Source organism: Ursus americanus, chromosome 24 (genome assembly GCF_024610735.1).
Source record: "Ursus americanus isolate L20-20 chromosome 24, mUrsAme1.1.p, whole genome shotgun sequence".
Classification (NCBI taxonomy): domain Eukaryota; kingdom Metazoa; phylum Chordata; class Mammalia; order Carnivora; family Ursidae; genus Ursus; species Ursus americanus.
Window position 1 is genome coordinate 32,181,052 of NC_142150.1, and position 19,464 is coordinate 32,200,515.

Genomic DNA, 19,464 nt, shown 5'->3' on the forward strand with positions numbered 1-19,464 from the left:
CCGTTTGAGCACTGTATCAATTCAGGCACCCCAGTTCTTTCTGTCTCCTGGGATCCTGAGACCATAATGATCCACCAAGAATTCTGACCTTTTCATCCCCTGAACCCCTATCAGAAAGGGATTTTTCTCACTGGAGCAGATTTCTAAGGGTTCTGATTTTGTGCTCGGGTGCTCTATCACTTTCTGGTAGCCAGCTTATGGAGGCTCCCTCCCCCCTATATTTATCTACTGATATTTCCCCACAGATTCCCAACTCTACATCTCCTACCTTGCAAAAAGCAGTCATTTTTCTGCTTGTAGATTTCCAGATATATTTTCTTACATCTCAGGCTGAATTCCTGTATGTTCAGAATGGATTGATAGCTATCCAGCTAAATTCGAGGGACCAGATGAAATCAGGTCCCCTACTCTTCTGCTATCTTGCCTCTCTCCTTTGCTTTGTGGGTTCTTGTAAATCCTTTCAAATATGCAAACCTGTGAAATCTTTGCAGCTGATGACTCCACTAGAAGTAATTATAGGGTTAGTAGGATAAAATGAGATGAACAATGATGCAATTCCAGAATTTTATATCTTCAACATTTCATAACATTTTTCTTTTGTGTTGCCTGACCAAAAGAACATCATTATGTGTTTAAACATATGTGTATGGAGGGAAGCTACTATTGGTGCCCAAGACACAATATCCTTGGAATTAAATTTGAAAATATGTATTCGTAAGATATTTTAGGGTGGATCAAAACTGCATCTCATGTAGCCAATTTAGGGATAAGTACAAAGGTAGCCCAATTACCAAGGCACAAGATCAGTCCTTTGTTTCTTTTCCTATCATGCCCAAAGATGTGTTAACACAGCTCCTCTTATAGTCAGCCCTGTGGAAAAATACTATGGTGAGCTTTTAGGGTCCTGGAGATGATTTAAAATAAGAAGGCTCTGGCAAGCCATGTCTTAGGAACTTTTAGTAGCTATTTCATCCCTCACCCAATGAGAGTGGGGCAGTGTCCCATTCCAACACACCCCAACTCAGAGTGCCTTTGCTAAGGTTCTTATCACTGAATTTCTTCAGCCTCTTCCAAGTTTCCCCTATTTTCAGCATCTTTCCATCATCACATGGAGTCGGTAGAGTGGTCCATGGTGCTCATAGTGTTTAGACACACAATCCCTAGAGGTCTGCACATTGGAGAAATGGTTTTCTCAGGGTTCCATCAAGTGGCCTGTGTCTGGCACTTCAATCTGTATATCTTAAGGTTGAAAAATAGTAGTGATTGGAGGAGAAGTGTTATACTCAACTACATAAGAATATACATGTATTTAGAAGTTTGAAAGGATGTAAAACTGTGTGTATGTATGTTTATAATGGGCATGAAAATAGCTCTGCAAAAATGGACCGTGCTTCTATGAACTCTCATTTTCACCCAAGAGCAGAGAACTTAATTTAGTCAAGTCGTTTTTCTAATCTTCTGACTTCAGTTTTAAAACTGTTCTATCCAGGATGGAAACACTTTCTCTTGGGTGTGGCATCCTTTTACCCAAAAGGTAACTCCTCAAGGCTTAAGTACCCTGCGTCCTGAGCTGATGGGTAGGCCCACCTGTTCCTTGCCTCGCTTTTGTTATGTTCTAGTTCTTTGCTGTAGATGAAACTCATCTCATCTATCCCTCAGTATAAACCACGTACAGTGTTCCACTGAAAATTGTGAATGAGAGCCAGGAGGCACCAACTCAGCCTCATTATATGCGATAGTATGAATTAGTTGATGAGAGGTAACTTTATGTCTATTCCTTTCCCAGCAAGGATTGTCCAGCCCAGGCTTTCATTCACCTTCCTTTTGGCTCAGCCCCAAACCTTGGAGTCATGTTGACTCTTCTCTATCTCTCCTCCTTCCTCCCCCCTCATTTCATAGCTGATCCATGGCAAATCTTCTTAGCTGAACTTCAAAAGATGCCACATTGGGAAGTGCTCCAGTTGCAGACATGATGGAGTAAGTACAGTCTATCGTCTTCCTCCCATAGAGATGCAGCTATGATCTCTAGAGAGAATGCGCACAGAAGCCATCTGAACACTTTGAAGAGTGAATGATAGTAGGCAATTGGGAAGGAGTTCAGATTTGAAGGGTTAGCTTTTTCCTTCTCCTTCTCCTTCTCCTTCTCCTTCTCCTTCTCCTTCTCCTTCTTCTTCTGTATCACTTGTTCTGGACTTAAAAGCCATCCAGACCTGGAAATGTGTATTGTGTAATGGAGGAAGATCTCCAAGAGCACATTTCTTGTGTTGGTCTGACAAGTAGGCCAGAGAATGAAGGGGTGAATCTCTGCCTTTCATTTTTCCTTTTCTCCTCCTCTCCCTCCTCTTCCTCCTCCTCCTCCTTCTTTCTTCTTCTCCTTTCTTCTCCCCCCCTCCTTCTTCTTCTTCCTATCATTCCCCTCCTCCTCCATCGTCATCGTCTTCTTCTTCTTCCTTTCTCGTAGTTGTCCTCCTCCTGCCCTTCCTCCTCCCCCAACTCTCTCTCCCCCTACCCTTCCTCCCTCTTTTTCTCCTTTCTCCTGTCCTAGACCCCAGTCAGTCTTGTCACAGAGAAGCAGTGACAAGGGCAACAATGGTGGTGGGACAGGTACCTTAAACTTTCAGAGAGGGAGATTTTTTATCTTGACTATTAGAGCTGTGATCTCTTGAGCCTGGGACAAATCTTTTTATTCTTTGTTCTCCTGAATCTTGACATTGACACAGACTCAGTTGTGGGGAGTGTGCAGCACAATAAGAAAACTAAAGCCATGTTTCCAGACCCAAAAAGAACCAGGGAGATCAAAGAGAGGAGGGCACTCAAGAGAGTCATCCCATTAAGTTGTGTATGAATTCCAGGGCTCCCTGCCTCAGAGCTATGAATGTGTGAATCTGAGCTCAAACAGCAACCAAGGTCTTTGAGAATGGGATTATAAGATAGACCACCACTGAAGTCCTAGACTGGCCACTGGGTGGCATACACATGGGCAAGAGGTGAAGAGCACTGCAAAGGATGTGCTAAATGAACTGACTCTGGAATCACAGCCCACAGAAGATGGGTTGGAAATTGCAACCTGAAACTAGCAAGGTTACTTGTCTACTAAAATTAAAAGTGCAACATTCTCAATTTAAAAAATATCAGGTATCCTTACCTAATATTCAAAATATCCAGGATACAATCCAACATTACTCAATATACAGAGCAGCAGGAAATCTCAACCTGGAAGGAAAAAACAATGATGAGCAGATGCAATGACACAGATATTGGAATTTTCAGACAAAGACTATAAAGGAACCATTATAATCATGATCCTATCAGTAAAGCGAGCACACTCGAAACAAATGGAAAGTTAGAAAGTGTCAGCCAAGAAATAAAAATTATAGAAAAGAATGCAATTGAAAATTGTGAACTGAAAGTTTCAGTGGCCAAAAGAAAGAATTCACTGGCTGAGCTCAGTGGTACAGTAGGAATATAAAAGAAAGATAAAATTGAAGATATATCAGTAGAATTTATCCAGTCTGAACCATAGAGAAAAAAATGATTTACAAAAACTGGACAGAGTCTCAGGGACTTGTGGGACAATGTCAAAATGTCTAACATTCATGTTATTAGAGTCTCAGAAAAAAGAGGAGAAGGAATGTAGCTCAGAAAGGAATTTTAAAAACCTAATGGATGAAAACTTCCCAAATTTGGTGAAATATATAAACTTACATGTTCAGTAAGCTCAGCAAATCTCAAACTGGATGAACTTAAATCCACCTGAGACACATCATAATCAGAAAATTAGAAAGGCAAGACAAAGGAAATCTTCGATTGATAAAGTGGGACATCTATAAAACCAGAAAGCAGTTCAAGAAGTAGAACATTTCTAGGCCTCCCAGGATCTCTTCTAGCCCTGCCTTATATCTCTTTCCAATCATACCTGTTTCTCTTCCCTTGTAGGTGAAACCTAAGGTGACTTTTGTGGTAAAACATCTTTGCTTTTCTTTGTACTTTTATACATTTACCGCCTATGTACACATCCCTAGGGTGGCCTCTTTTAAATTTTAAATAATGCAGTCATATATGCAGTCATTGTGTCTGGGTTCTTTGGCTCACCACTGTATTTGTGAGATCCATTCATGTTGTGATATCTGTCATTCACTTATTTTCATTCTGTTAGTCTGTTGTATAAATATACCAACATTTTTTACCCATTCTATTAATTATTGACATTAAAATTATCAGTTTTATGGTATTACAAATAGCTCTGTTAAGAGTCTTGGTGATGTATCTTCCCATGCACAGCTGCATACATTTCTCTTGGGTTTATACCTAGGAATAGGGTTTCTGGGTTATAGGTTATAGGCACATTTATTTATATCCAATGTATATTTGGAAAACCTTTATACGTTTGCACCAGCAGCATATGAGAGATACCATTCCTCAGAATCGACAATAAACACTTGATATCATCCATCCTTTTAATTTAGGAGAAGCATTGCAGTAGTATTTTGTTGTGGTTCTATATCCAATTTTCAGATGATAAAACAGGGGAGCCCTACTCTTTTAGACATTTACTGGCCATTGGGTATCTTCTTTGCTGAAGTGCTGTTCCAATCTCATGTGGTTGTTTTTATCTTATTGATTTGCTAAGTGTTCGTATTTTCTACATCAGTCCTGGTTCTGAGAAGCAGAAGTTATGACAGACCTGTGCCTATTGCACAGCCTCTGACAGGTTGTTGGCATCTGATGAATGTTGGTGCCCTTCCCTGCCAGTAGGCAACAGAAGAAGAAAGGCTGGAAATAGTATAAGCTTCCAAATTTTAAGCACTGTTGAAAACATGCTGTGTAGTAAAAACAGAAGTGCACTAGAGAATTTTATTCCACAGCTTATTGTGACATGGCTACTAGCAAGTTACTTATAGTTTTTCACCTCTCTTGAACTTTCTTCCCCCAGTGAAGTGTTTTTTTTCTTTTTTAATGGACGACCGTAGGATGAGCACATAATCATATCAAAAATATTTGTTATTTATTTATCAGGAGAAAGTACTCTTATATAAGCCACAGGTCTTTACTTTATTTCCAAACTATTGCCAATGGAGGAGAAAATAATTTCAAAGAAATTTCCTGTTATGTGGGAATCAAAATATTCATGGAGTTACAAATTACTGACTAGTCACTTGCTGCTTCTTTGCAGACTTGTGCATTTTCAGCCTGGCCATTCTATGAAAGCAAGTCTAGCTACACATTTGTTCAAACCATGAAGGTGAGGGGTGCCTGGGTGGCTCAGTCGTTATGCGGCTGCCTTCGGCTCAGGTCATTATCTCAGTGTTCTGGGATTGAGCCCCGCATAGGGCTCCCCGTTTGGCAGGAAGCCTGCTTCTCCCTCTCTCACTCCCCCTTTTGTATTCCCTCTCTCTCTGCCTCTCTCTCTGTCAAATAAATAAGTAAAATATTAAAAAAAAACAACAACCATGAAGGTGAAAGGGTTTCAAGAAGAAAATTCCAAAGATTAGAGAGAAATGTAAAAATTTTTGTTTGTTGTCTGGTTATAGTAAGCAGCTACAAAGTGGGTTTGTTAATGCTCAAAGGCTTTGGGTCAGACAGGCTTAGATTTGAATTCCGTTCAGGCAAATTTTAGCTAATTGATCTTGAGTTATATAATTAACCTCTCCAACCCATTGTTTCCTAATTCATGAAATGGGGAAATCAGTATCCTTGGAGTTATTGGGCTGTAATAAGAATTGAATAACAAAAAATTGTGACTACAAAGTACTTTGCACCTGTAAACACTCAAAGAAAGCTGTCACAATTATTTATACTAGCATTGTTTTTATTGATTATCACACTATCCTACTGGGAGTTTTCCCATAATGTCCAAATACCAAAATGTTTTAAACCGAGGTAAGTTCCCCAGGTTTGAACTTACATTAATGAAAGTAATATGGACGGAAATGTACTGCCTCCAAAACGTACAAATGAGTGAGTAGGTCAGGACATTTTTCACAAAAGGTGCTCGAGAAACATTTCCTGTCATCATCACCATCATGAGCATCTTCATCCTTATTTTTACAGTATCATATTTCATCCCAACTTTCTTGGGAACCATAGCTAGATCTTTAAAGGAAAGCTTGATATTTTACACATACTATTGCTTGCATAGATTTAGAAGATGGTCACTTAGGAAATTATAGGAAAACATCTATTTTTAGAATTTATTGAAGTGCAATTGACATACAATTTCATGTTAGTTTCAGGTGTACAACATAGTGATTCAACAGTTGTATACATTATTCATTGCTCACCAAGTTAAGTGTAGCCACCCCTCTGTCACCATACAACGGTATTACAATATTATCGATTATATTCCTTATGCTATACTTTTTTAACCCCTTGACTAATTTTATAACGAAGTTTGTACCTTTAATCCCCTTTACCTGTTATACTCTTTTCCCCACAACTACCTCTGGCAACCACCACTTTGTTCTCTTAGTTAAGAGTCTGTTTGTTTGTTTTGGCAAAAGATTTATTTTTAAAAGATCTTCATAAAGAGTGAGATCTAACCTGATATAAAGTCCTGAGAACATGAGAAATGTCAGCATCACATGAAATTTGAATCCCTGGTTGTGAAAGCACCTTCTGAAGACAAGTTTCTGAGCTCTTCCTCAGGAATCCCAAGCTCTGTACAGAGATAGGTCTATTGGTCTCTGTCACTGGGCTCTCCCTTTTCCTTCTTCTGGAGGACCAGAATGGGATCCATCATTAGTGAGAGCTTTTGAAATAAGTTCTGCTCAGGCATCTCACAGTTGCTCCAATGGGCTCCCCCATGTGTTACTGCAGAGATGCTGAAGGGCATTTGTATCCCAGACTAGAGAGTTGGTGGTGGGCTAGCTTTTAGTGTCCAGAGAATCTGCTCACAGGTCCCATTAGTTTCCTTTCTGAATAGTAACTCACCACTATGCCGTCCCTACTCATAAACATATACCAGTTATCACTTATTTTGAAGTGAAGTGAGGCTGGCACAGATGTTTTTCCTCCCGTGGTCATGGTTAGTGAATGATGGTCCGTAGTGACGTTCTTGGGCTCCTCTTGTCCATAACTGTTGTTCCTGGCATACTTTCTGTGCTGGTGACATCTCTGAAGGCTGTAACCATGTGTGAGCAATTTTACTAATTATTAGCTGATTAATTTTTTCAATCTAAATCATTTAATTCTTACAACTTAAGAGAGTATGCAATGCTATTTCCATTTTACAGTTTAAAAAAATCAGTAGAGAGATGAAGCGCAATGCTTACATTGACAAGGCTAATTAGTGCAGGACACAAGATGAGAAATCAAGTGTCTTTGATCCAAAGGTCTTAATCTCTGGCTTCAAAGTATCTGACTATCTATAAAAATCTCCCACAACTTCATTATGCACATGTTATGAATTCTTTTCTATAATCCAGATCTGTGGTCAATGTTGTTCAGTTTTGTGACACAGACTTGTTCCTACATCACTGGTAATTTCCTGCCCCAGCTGTTCAGACTCTTCCTTTGTCCACATCTAAAATACAACTTTAACATATAGATATTTTCTACCTTACTCTACAGATTTGATCACTTATATTTCTTTTGTATCAGCCAATTCTGCCTCAAATTCTTTCTGTAGACAATTTTATACTACAGGGAATCATGGTGATGTCATTTTTAACAAGCATCAAATGTGCAAGTGTTCTCTTCTTGGGATTGTGACAAGTAAAGAGGCTTTTTGTTTCGTTTTTTGTTTTTTTTTTTTTTCCCTGTGGTGTGGGAACATATATTAACCTCTCAAATTTGGGAAGATAATAAAAAGTATATTTGGATGAAAGTATTTCTTGATGACTTCCTGGTTTTCTGTACTTCTTTGCATATTTAATACTTTTCTTCTTTTAAAATAAAACTTCATTCTAGCTGTAGTGCAGGGTGTAAAGTGTGTTGAAAATATTGCTGCTAATCTGTTTCATACCCACAATCAGAGCAACAGCGTGACTTTTGTGGCCCATTGCTACTTTGCTCTCATGAGTCCTTCTCCATAAAAAATATTAAAGATTATATTTTATGAATGCATTGTTATAATCATGACTGTACTCCAAGTTGGATTTATATTATATTCATTTTTCTTCTTTTTTTAAAATAAATTACCCATTTCAAGGGCTCCTAGTATTATTGCAGGCTCTAGGCACTGTGCCTACTGTCCCTTAATGGGTATGTTGTACCTGCCCAAAATATATATGCTGCTGAAGAAAAGTGATCCAGACAGGATAATTGACTGTCCCAAGTTTAATCAACTAAGAAGAGGAATAAATCTCTCTAGAGTATCACTAGATATTTTTGTGTAAATACTCTAATCCCAAGATTCATTTATCACCAGTTTTCATTATTTTCCCCCAAAGTTTCTTCATGACATTTTTCACTTCTGCATTTCTGAGGGTGTAGATTAAAGGGTTCAACATGGGAGTTACTAGGGTACAAAACACAGTCACAGCTTTGTCAGCAGGGAAAGAAGTCAGGGGTCTCAGGTACAGGAATGAACAAGGTACAAAGAATAAGATGACAACAGTGACATGAGAAGCACAGGTAGACAGGGCTTTGCGACGCCCTTCGGAGCTATGGGTCCTCAGAGAGCATAGGATGACAATGTAAGAAGCAACCAGCATAGAAAAAATGAGCAAACAAAGCGATCCGCTGTTCGCAGCAATCAGGGGCCCCAAAGTGTGAGTGTCTGTACAGGCTAGTTCCAGGAGAGGTATTAAATCACACATAAAATGGTCAATGACGTTGGGGCCACAGAATGGCAAGTGGACCATGAACAAAACCTGGATCCCTCCGTGAATAAAGCCTAAAATCACAGCCATTCCCACCAAGAAAGCACAGACAGGTCTGCTCATGATGGTCATGTAATGCAAGGGCTTACAGATGGCTACATAGCGGTCATAGGCCATGGCAATTAATAAGATGATCTCAGCTCCAGCAAAGAAATGTTCAGCAAAGAGCTGTGTCATGCAGCCATTGAAGGATATGGTGTTCTTGTCAGAGATCAAGTCAAAGATCATTTTGGGTGCTATGGAAGAAGAGTAGAAACCATCTATAATGGACAAGTAGGACAGAAAAAAGTACATGGGAGAACCCAGGGCTGGGCTGATGAAGACGGTGACAGAGATGAGTAGGTTACCGGCCAGTGTGATCAAGTAGGTGATTAGAAACACAGCAGATAAGAATTTCTGCAGTTCTGGATTCTGGGTCAGGCCCAGCAGAATGAATTCTGTGACGTTGCTCATCCTTTCCCTGGAGTCAGCTTGGGTTATGTTCTTTAGGGAAAGACCACATGGTCCATCTGGAAAGACTACAGGATTTCTGAGTAGTGTTTTTAATTTAACACTGAAATCTTCCATCACCTCTTTAGTCCTGGCCTCTGGGATTGTTGGAGCCACACCTTCTACTCACCTCAACCACTTTGGAGACAGTTTTAAAAAAGAATAGAAAGATGTTAAATTTCTCTTATTCATCTAAGTTGAATAGTGACAATATGCTACAAAGATCAGAATAAAAGCAAGGTGGTATTAGGACTGTTGACTTATGATTGACTTCCAAACCCTGGCTCTAAAACCTTACAGATGGCTTTCATTCACTGTTTTTGGGACAAATTTCATCAATAACAATTATTTTGAAGTTATATTTGCCTATTGGCATGAATAATATGTATAGGAACACATTATTGTTTAAAATGTTAAGTGTATATTGGATAGGAAGGTACCATTCTTACTGTATCTATACCAACAGTGCTCTTTGAGCTGGGATTCCTTTCTGTCAAATGAATGCACATGCACACTGATATACTGAGCTACAGGTGGAATCTTTCCCCTTCAGAATGCCAAGGAACTATCTTTATAACAGCTCTTTGAGCCGCATTCTCTGAATAGCCCTGGCTGGTGTATCTGACTCAACAAGACTAATACACACTCTTCTCACATCTTTGGATGCAGATATGGGAGTGGTACAAAATTCCCTGAAAAGTGCTCAATATTTCTTAAATGAATTTTCTGTGCAATTGCTCTTTCAGCACATATAAAATAATGGTCAGGTGCAAAAAAGGTGGTTTTATAAAAGAATTGAGACATGACCTCTGTCCTGAAAGAGCTAGTGCGCCTGAGTTGTGAGGGGTGGCTAATTATATACTTGGGAGTTGGGGGAGGTAAAGAAAAGGGAGATTTCAAAGGATTTTCGTATGTTAAAGACTCACAGGATGCTGGAAATCTTGCCTTTTTCAAGTTAATATTGTTTTTCCCTTTAGCAAGGCATTAACATTAAGACAGTTGGGATTTTCCTGTATGAATGTCACCCATATCCCACCTCTGAAATAAATGAAAAATCCTAGGCACATTTTACCAATGGAATTAAATGAGTTATTAAGTTTTCCTGCATTTCCTTTTGTTGACACAGAAATGTTATCTAATATAATACAAGTTTTTCTTTTGACACTAAGTTTAATCATTTAGGATGAACTTCAAGTTTTCATTGCTAATTGGTGGAAAAATGGAAAATATACAAGAATACATTCTTTTTTTGAATGACCTGTACATGGATTTTCAATAGTGAGTACATGTTCCATGTGATCATAGGACTTCTTATTCCTTCTCCCCCTCTTTTTCTCCTTTCTCTATCCCTGCTAAAAAATATAACAACATACTTTTCCTCAAAACTTTCTGGACACAGAAGTCCGCATCTTGACCTTTCAGCTTAAATGAAAGTTAGGAACGATATCTTTTGTTTTCCAGAAAGCTCAGTCTCTTTAGTTTCTTCTCTATCCATGGCTGCTATAGGTGGCAACTATGTGCTTCACTATCCTTTAGATTTAATCCACAAATTCTAACTTCAGTGTGGCAATATGGAAGTCATGAAAAGGGGGAGTAATTTCAAATAATCACATAGAAATGTGAACCACAATTTTTTAAAAGTGACCTTAGTAGTTCTCAACAGCATCTTCTGTGGCAACCTTATAGATCATGATTTCTACTGGTCTTTTCATGTCCTCCTGTTCAAATTCATATTTAAAGAAGAAGATTACCTTGAATTCACAGAATCTAGCTATAAAAACTATTCAGTGAAAATAATTTGGGTAAATTAAGTCAATCTATTTAAAATTTGGGGAAAAAGATTTAGTAATTACTGACCTGGATCTAGTTGATTATGGATTCCACTGTTTCTAGATTGCACCCAGTCATTGTTTTCTTCCCCTGGGAGCATGGTGCCACAGCTGCAAATGCACTCTCTAAGCTAACAAGTGGGACACTGCAGTCCTTCCTCAGACAGCTCTCCCAGTTTTGGTCATTTTAGTTTATTTTTGTTCCCATTATCAGTCTGAACTTACCCAGAAAATGAGTTGTTTTAGTTGGGAAACTTCAATACTCTAGGATTTAATTTCTCCTCACTTTCTTGGCCTCCTATGACAGTATAGACACATCTTCAAAATACATATATTATTCAAATCTCAAAACTATATTTAATCTGAAGTAAAAATAATGGGAAAAAAACTTCAATCAGAAAAAGTTACTATATGGAACTATAGCATGTAGAAGTGCATCGAATCCACTTGATTGGATACATCTTTTTTCAGATCCTGCCAAATTTATGTTTCCCAAGAAGTCCATGAGCAGTGTGGAGAGATTCTTTCATTCCTGCTTTTAACCCACTGAGCTTGGGAGCAGTGTCTCCTGTATGAATCTTAAGCTTGTTGGTATATGCTCTGCCTCTGTCATTTAGTTAAATGTCCTGTAATTCTTTCTTCATAGACTCTAGAGAAATATTTAAATAGCCATTTACAAAGTGCAGAATTGTCTAATGCATTGACCTCTCAAGTCCTCAGAGGATTAGTAATTGGTCCTGTTGGAATCTTTGCTGGAAGCCTCAGCCACCATCTCTTGCTTACTCCCATTTGGCACCCACAACCATCTTTAGAGGTCAGTTTTAGTAATGCAGTTGAGCTTTGGGTATAGTTTAGGGTGAGATTTTGATCAGTTAAGTTGGAAAGCTTCATCATAGAGCTGTGTTGTCCATTTTGACATTGTTGAGCCTGGCACAGGATAGGAGGTGGTTTTACACATAGGTCAGAGTTCAGAGAATGGATTTCTCTCTGCAAATGTGATTGTTCTAAGTATATAGTTGTCCTGAGAATGGAAATGCCAGATTTCAAGGTTATGTGCTATGTTAGTCTGGGAGACTGACATTTTTATTAGTGGGTAACAAAGGAGACTCCGTTGGCAGAATTCTCAGCTGCCAAAGATTGGATAATTTATGAGTCATAGATCCATCAAGTTCCTTTGGTGTGTGTATCTAGACGAAAGATTATCGTGATGTGTTTATGGGAATATAGCTTTTCTCTTTATCACACATAGAAGGAATTGTGGAGATTTACAGTAGAGAGCAGTGCTTGCACATGGTAGGTGTTGAGAAAATCACACTGAAACAAATATTATATGTAAAGACATTCAGAGGTAGAGGATGGAAACACTAGAGAAAGGAGGCTCCGCTACAATCTTTTCTCCCTCAGCCTCTGAGGTGTTGAGGAGCTGGTTGAAAACCTGCACAGATTCACCTTGGAAAAATCAACCTTTACCTTTAAGGAAACTGCTACACTGCTGAAATCCCAAACCAGAAATGGAAGTAGTACCTTCAGCCCTGTCCTTAACTTTTAACAATTTTGCTCACTCACATTCTGTCCCTTTCCCATGTTTTTTTTTTTTAATTGTGGTAAAATACACATAATATAAAATTTGCCGTTTTAACCATTTCCACATGTACAGTTCAGTGGTTTTAGGTACATTCACATTGCTGTGCAACCATCATCACCAACCATCTCCAGAACTTTTTCATCTTTCCATACATAAAATCCATATCCTTTAAGCAATCCCTGCCATTTCCTCCTTCCCCCAGCTTCTGGAAAACACTTGTTTGCTTTCTGCTTCTTTGAGTTGGACTATTTCAATATTTCATGGAAGTGGAATTATGCAGTGTTACTTCTAACATTTGCTTGTTTTATTTAGAGTAATGCTCTCAAGTTTCATCCATGTTGTCACAAATGACAGGATTTCCTTCCTTTTTAAGGCTAAGAGGGTTTTATGTCTTTATATACTGCATTTCTTATTTTAAAGATAAGCATCTGTTGATGGACGTTGAGGCTGTTGCCCCATCTTAGCTCTTGGGAATAATGCTGAAATGAGCATAGGAGGGCCAAGAATTCCTTGAGATCCTGATTTCAGTAGTTTTGGATAAATACCCAGATGTGGGATTGTTGGACCATATAGTATTCTATTTAAAATTTTTGAGGAACCTCTATCCTGTTTTCTGTAGTGAGTGTATGAATTTATATTCTTACCCTCAGTGAACAAGGGATCCCTTTCTCCACATCCTTACTAGTACTTCTTATGTCTTCTCTGTTTGATACTGGCCATTTTAACAGATGTGAAATGATATATCACTGAGGTTTTGATTTGTACTTCCCTGTCATTAGTAAAGTTGAGCACCTTTTCATTTACTTGTTGGCCATTTGTTTATTTTCTTTGTGGTGATATCTATTTGAGTCTTTGGCCTATTTTTCAATTGGGCTATCTTTGCTACTGAGCTGTATGAGTTCTTTGTCTATTTTGGATACTGACCGCTTACTAAATACATGGTTTGCAAATATTTTTTCCCCATTCCGTAGGTTTCCTTTTCACTGTTAATTGTTCCTCTTTTGTACAGATAGTTTTTAGTCTGATTTACTCCCATTACTTTTGCTCTTGTTGTCTGTTCTTTTGGTGTCATGTCCAAGAAATCATAACCCATTCCAATGTGATGAAGATTTTCTGCTATGTTTTCTTTCAAGAGTTTTACAGTTTCAGGCCTTCCATTTTAAGTCCATTTTAGTTGATTTTTAAAAAAGATTTATTTATTTATTTATTTATTTATTTATTTATTTATTTATTTATTTATTTATTTGACAGAGAGAGAGACAGCCAGAGAAAGCGGGAACACAAGCAGGGGGAGTGGGAGAGGAAGAAGCAGGCTCATAGAGGAGGAGCCTGATGTGGGACTCGATCCCATAATGCCGGGATCACGCCCTGAGCTGAAGGCAGACGCTTAAGGACTGAGCCACCTAGGCACCCCCATTTTTAGTTGATTTTTGTGAGGGTATAAGATAAGAGTTCAATTTCATTCTTTTGTATGTGGATATCCAGTTTTTCCAGCACAATTTACTGAAGAAATTTTTCTTTTTCCATTGTATATTCTTGACACCCTTGTCAAACGTAGTTGAGCATATATATATGCATGGGTTTATTTGTGGGTTCTCTATTCTGTTGCATTGTTCTCTATGTCTGTCTGTATGCCGATAGCATTCTATTTTACTTATTATAGCTTTGCAACATAGTTTAAAATCAGGAAGTGTGATGTTTTCAGCTTTGTTCTTCTTTCTTAAGATTGTTCTGGCTATTTGGGTTCTATTGTGATTCCATATGAATTTTAGGACTGTGTTTTTCTTTTTTTAAGGATTTATTTATTTATTTTAGACAGAGTGTGAGTGTGAGCTAGTGGGGGGAGCAGCAGAGGGAGAGGGAGAGATCCCAAGGAGACTCCCCACTGAGATGGAACCTGACTAGGGGCTTGATCTCATGACCCTGAGATCATGACCTGAGCTGAAACCAAGAGTTGGATGCTCAACTACTGAGCCACCCAGGTGCCCTAGGATTGTTTTTTCATTTCTGTGAAAAATTCCATTGGGATTTTGATAGGGATTGTACTGACTCTAGATCACTTTGGATAGTATGTACATTTTGACAATGTTGAATCTTACAATCCATGAACACAGGATGTCTTTCATTCATTTGCTGTTTTTGTTTTTACTTTCATTCATAAATGTTTTGTCTTTTTCAGTTTACAAATCCTTAAACTTTTTAGTTCAGTTAATGTCTAAGTATTTCATTCTTTTTTTTTGGTAACAGTAATTCTGGCCATATAAAGTGAGTTCAGATGTGTTTTTTAGTTTTTAAATTTTTAGAAGTGTTTGAGAAGGATTGGCATTTATTCCTTTTTAAACACTGTATTGTAGATTTCACCAGTGAAGCCCTCTGGTCTTGGGCTTTTCTTTCTTGGGAGGTTTCTCCTTATGGATTTAATTTCCTTGCTCATTATTGTTCTGTCCAGATTATCTATTTCCTCATGCATCTGATTTGATAGATCGTATGTTCCTAGGAATTTATCTATTTCTTCCATGCTATCCAATTTTTTAGTGTGTATTTGTAGTAGTTTCTTACAATCCTTTTATTTCTGTGGTATGAGTTTTAATGTCCCCTCTTTCATGTGTGATCTTCTCTCAGTCTAGCTAAAATGTATAAGTTTTGTTTTCCTTTAGAAAACAACTCTTAGTTTCATAGATATTTTTTATAGTTTTCCTGGTCTCTTTTTCATTTATTTCTGCTGTAATCTTAATTATTCCTTCCTTGCTAACTTTGGACTTAGTTCTTTTTCCCTTTTCTTGAGGTATACTGTTAGTTTACTTGATCTTTTTAAATGTAGGTTTTCATTGCTATAAATTTCCCTTGTAGCATTGCTTTTGCTGTATCCCATAGGCCTTGGTGTGTAGTTTTAAATTTTGTTTGCTTTGACATGTTTCTAATTCCCCTTTCGATTTCTTCTTTGACCAATAGGTTGCACAGTAATGTGTTATTTAATTTATTTAATTTCCATGTATTTGTGAATTTTTTAGTTTTCCTTCTGTTGATTTTGTTTCACCTCACTGTGTTCAGAAAGATACTTTGTATGATTTCAGTGTTCTTAAGTTTTTTAAGATTTATTTTGTGATGTGACATATGATCTATCTTTCATAATCTTCCATGTGCACTTGAGAAGAATGTATTTTCCACTGCTGTTGGATGGACTATGCTACATATGTCTACAAGTTCCATTTTGCAACAGTTTTGTTCAAGTACATTGTGTTCTTACTGATTTTCTGTCTATATGTCTATCCATCATTGAAAGTGGAGCACTGAAGTCTGTTATTATTATTGTGTTGTTGTGTACTTCTGGCTTTATATCTGTTAATATTGCTTGATATATTTAGGTCTTCTGATGGTGGGTACATAAATATTTATAATTGTTATATCTTCCTGGTAAACTGACCCTTTTATCATTATATAAAGTCCTTATTAGTGACAGTTTTTATTTTAGAGTCTATTTTGTCTGACATAAGTATAGTTCCTGCCCTCTTTCAGTTGCTTTTTGCATGGAATATCTTTTCCTCATCACTTTAGTTGAAAGAGTATGTATCCTTAAATCTTAAATGAGTCTCTTGTAGACAGCATATAGTGTGATTTAAAAAAAATCCATTTAGTTATTCTATATCTTTTGATTGGGGAGTTTAACCCATTTACATATAAATTAAATATTTGTAGGTAAGGCCTTAGTCTTGTCATTTTATTTTCTGTGTGTCTTGTAACTCTTCCGTCCTTCTTTTCCTTTTGCACTGTGTTCTTTAGTATTTTGTTGGTCTTTTGGCATTGATATGCGTTTATCATTGTCTCTCTTTCTTTTGCAGAACTTTTGCCCTGGGTCAAATCTGGATCTCCTTTTATTTGGGTTCTTTCTCTTAGAATAGCACTGTGTCTGTATCTCAGATTACTTCCCTGCATTGATTTTCAGGATGTACCTAAAATTTCCCAACTGGATAATTTGGAGAAAAGAAATGAGGTTACACATTGACAACTCCATTCATGGATAGATGACTGCGGCTATAGTTTGGCATGGGGTTTATAGGATGTATTTACCATGTGGTCATTTTTCAGATGACCTGAGGAACACTACCAATAAATCATACAGGAGATAGAATGTTGCATAATAGACATTCCATGTGGCCACAAGTGGATATGATAAGTTGTTAATCTGACTGATAGAATGGTAGATTCTTACTTACTTCCAGAGCTTTCAGAGCTTCATTTGCTCCCATGAATATACCACATGTGGAAGTGGAATGACTGTGTTTAAGGCAAGCAGAAATAAAACCCAGACAGACTTGAGGGAGGCCATCTTGGGTTTGCTTTAATGGCCCAGTGTTTCTGACTTTTTTCCTCTGGAGGTATGTACAGGACATTCCTAGGAAGTGCTACACACTTCCACACCAGATGGAGCAGTATTTGTCATAGAACATACCCATTTGATAATCTCATAGGGCCATGCAATATTTTTTGGTAAAACCTTTTCACCAAACTGCACAAGTCCATCAATGTCCAATGGCAAAAAAGACCTGGTGATTTCATTAGCACCATTATGTAATTTCCACCTTGCTTTGTATTCTGCAAGGATTTTAGTTACTGGTTTTGGGGGTACTGAATCTATCCAAAATGATGTTCATAGAGGCTTATGATGAAAAAGATTTGCTCCCCCCAAAACGGGGCCACCAGAGGGATCTCTGTTTGCAGGAGATAGATTGTGGCTAGAAATTGACTTGGAATAAGGAAGGTATAGTGAGTGGAGAAAGTGGGTAATTGCTATAATGGAATACCATATCTATCACTGTTGATGGGAGAAGACCTGCCCCTTATGCAGGAAAGCATATTGGCTATTTTTATCATTATGTAATCCAATGTCTGTAAAGTCTAATGGCCAGGAGTGCTAGAGGCCCAAGGCCAAGAAGAAGTTTTTATAGGAACATTATGGTAAGCTTAATTTATGACAGGATGTTATTTCACAATGTGGCCTTTATTGTTTTATGATGGCCTGATACTACAGATATTTCTGTGAATTTTATCTTCCCTGTGGTTCAACTGGTTAGGATTGAACGGATAAAGGAAAAAGACTGTGTTGATCCTATTAGGGATTGAGTGGCAGATGGATAGTGTTTGTGGTGCATGGGAAAATTTGTTGGGAAGGAAAAGAGAATGATCCTGTAAGTTCATTAGTTTTATGGTATGTGGAACACTAATCTTCCTAACAGGGCTCTGGTGGAAGAGAGGATTTGTGAGTTCATTGATGAAAACATATTTTGGAATGTTGATTTCATGCCCACGATGGTTATAATACCTATGGAATTGGATTGAGAAAAAAAAAAGGTGAGTTTGGTTTTAGAGAGATTAAAACTGTGTGAAATGGCTCCATTAATAAGTAAAAACATTTTAAATAACTAGATAATGCAAGAAAAGCCTAACTGAGCTACAAAAAAATATTCAAAGTTTTTTGTAGGGATATGATCACTAGTGGTACGCTTTGCTTACAGAATTCATACTTCCTATTGAATGGGGCCACTCCTGGTGGTCATTGAAGTATTGATAGGCTTATTCTTCTATATAACTTATTGTTGAAAGTGTTTTGAGCTAACTTTTAAAAGATGATTGAGAATATGTACAAAGGAGATATTGATTGAGTTCAGAGGATGAACTGGGAAGCAAAGAGTTAGAAGCATGTTAGGAACACATTTTCCCTCTTTACCTAGGGATACCTCAGGCAAGAGGGTAAATTGATTAAGTTTAAAAACTTTAGAAACACGTTAATGAACTCTTGGGAAACACACTGTTGGTATTTACCAGGGGGAGAATCCTTGAAGCAGAATGCTATGGAATGCTTGAAGCAGGATGCATGTCTTCTGCCTAGGATCACTAATGGAAAGCAAACCTAGAATTCTGTGGGTTTATGGGCCATGGCTTTCTGGAAAATCTTTTTTTTTTAATTTATTTTTATTTGTGTAAAGATTTCATTTATTTATATGACAGAGAGATAGAACCAGAGAGCACAAACGGGGGGAACGGCAGAGGGAGAAGGAGAAGCAGGCTCCCTGCCTCGGGAGCTTGATGCAGGGCTCAATCCCAGGACTCTGGGATTATGACCTGAGCTGAAGGCAAACACTTAAGCCACTGAGCCACCCAGGTGCCCTGCTTTCTGGAAAATCTTACATAAGCTGTGTGGCTATTAGAATATAAAGTGTCATGACCAAAATAATTTCCTTTTATGTAAGTGATGGCTGAACGCATTACTTACGGAAATCATATGTTATGCATCAACCAGAGAGCACTTGGATGCAGTAAGAAAGGGCCTAGAGAGTGGTACTGCTAGTCCTGGACTTTTTCAGTTTTTACGGTGTCTCACAATTACTTGAATCTTTTCAATTATTATTGAAACTTGATACCAGATAAGATCTTTAATTTTTGTAAATCTGACCTTGCAGTCTTAGTGTTTTCTCAATCAATAAAGCCAGATGTTTATCCTTTGAAAAGACTTAAAAATTGAAGAATTATGAACAAGACTAGTCAAGAACCAAAAAGGGGAAAGAGAGAGAAGGAGAGAGCAAAAACAATGACCTAAATGAGAAATGAGAAAATTACTGTAATTTTTAAATTGAAAGTAAAATAAGAGGCTTTTATGAAAGCTTTATGACAATAAAAGTGCAATTTTAGGTGAAATAAAAAATTAAAGATCTTTTCAAAACCTATAAAGGAAGAAAAAAAA

The 19,464-nt window shown here is 37.7% G+C and overlaps 1 protein-coding gene across 1 annotated transcript; it reads right to left on the bottom strand.

Annotated features, from left to right (window-relative positions):
• Positions 1-8,354: 8,354 nt before the first annotated feature.
• On the bottom strand, positions 8,355-12,888 carry LOC123785155 (olfactory receptor 4C45-like). Its single transcript, XM_045786868.2, has 2 exons — positions 12,878-12,888; positions 8,355-9,282 (listed from the first exon to the last, which is right to left on the bottom strand). The coding sequence occupies exons 1-2, from the start codon at positions 12,886-12,888 to the stop codon at positions 8,355-8,357; spliced, it is 939 nt and encodes a 312-aa protein (XP_045642824.2).
• Between the last annotated feature and the right edge of the window lie 6,576 nt (positions 12,889-19,464).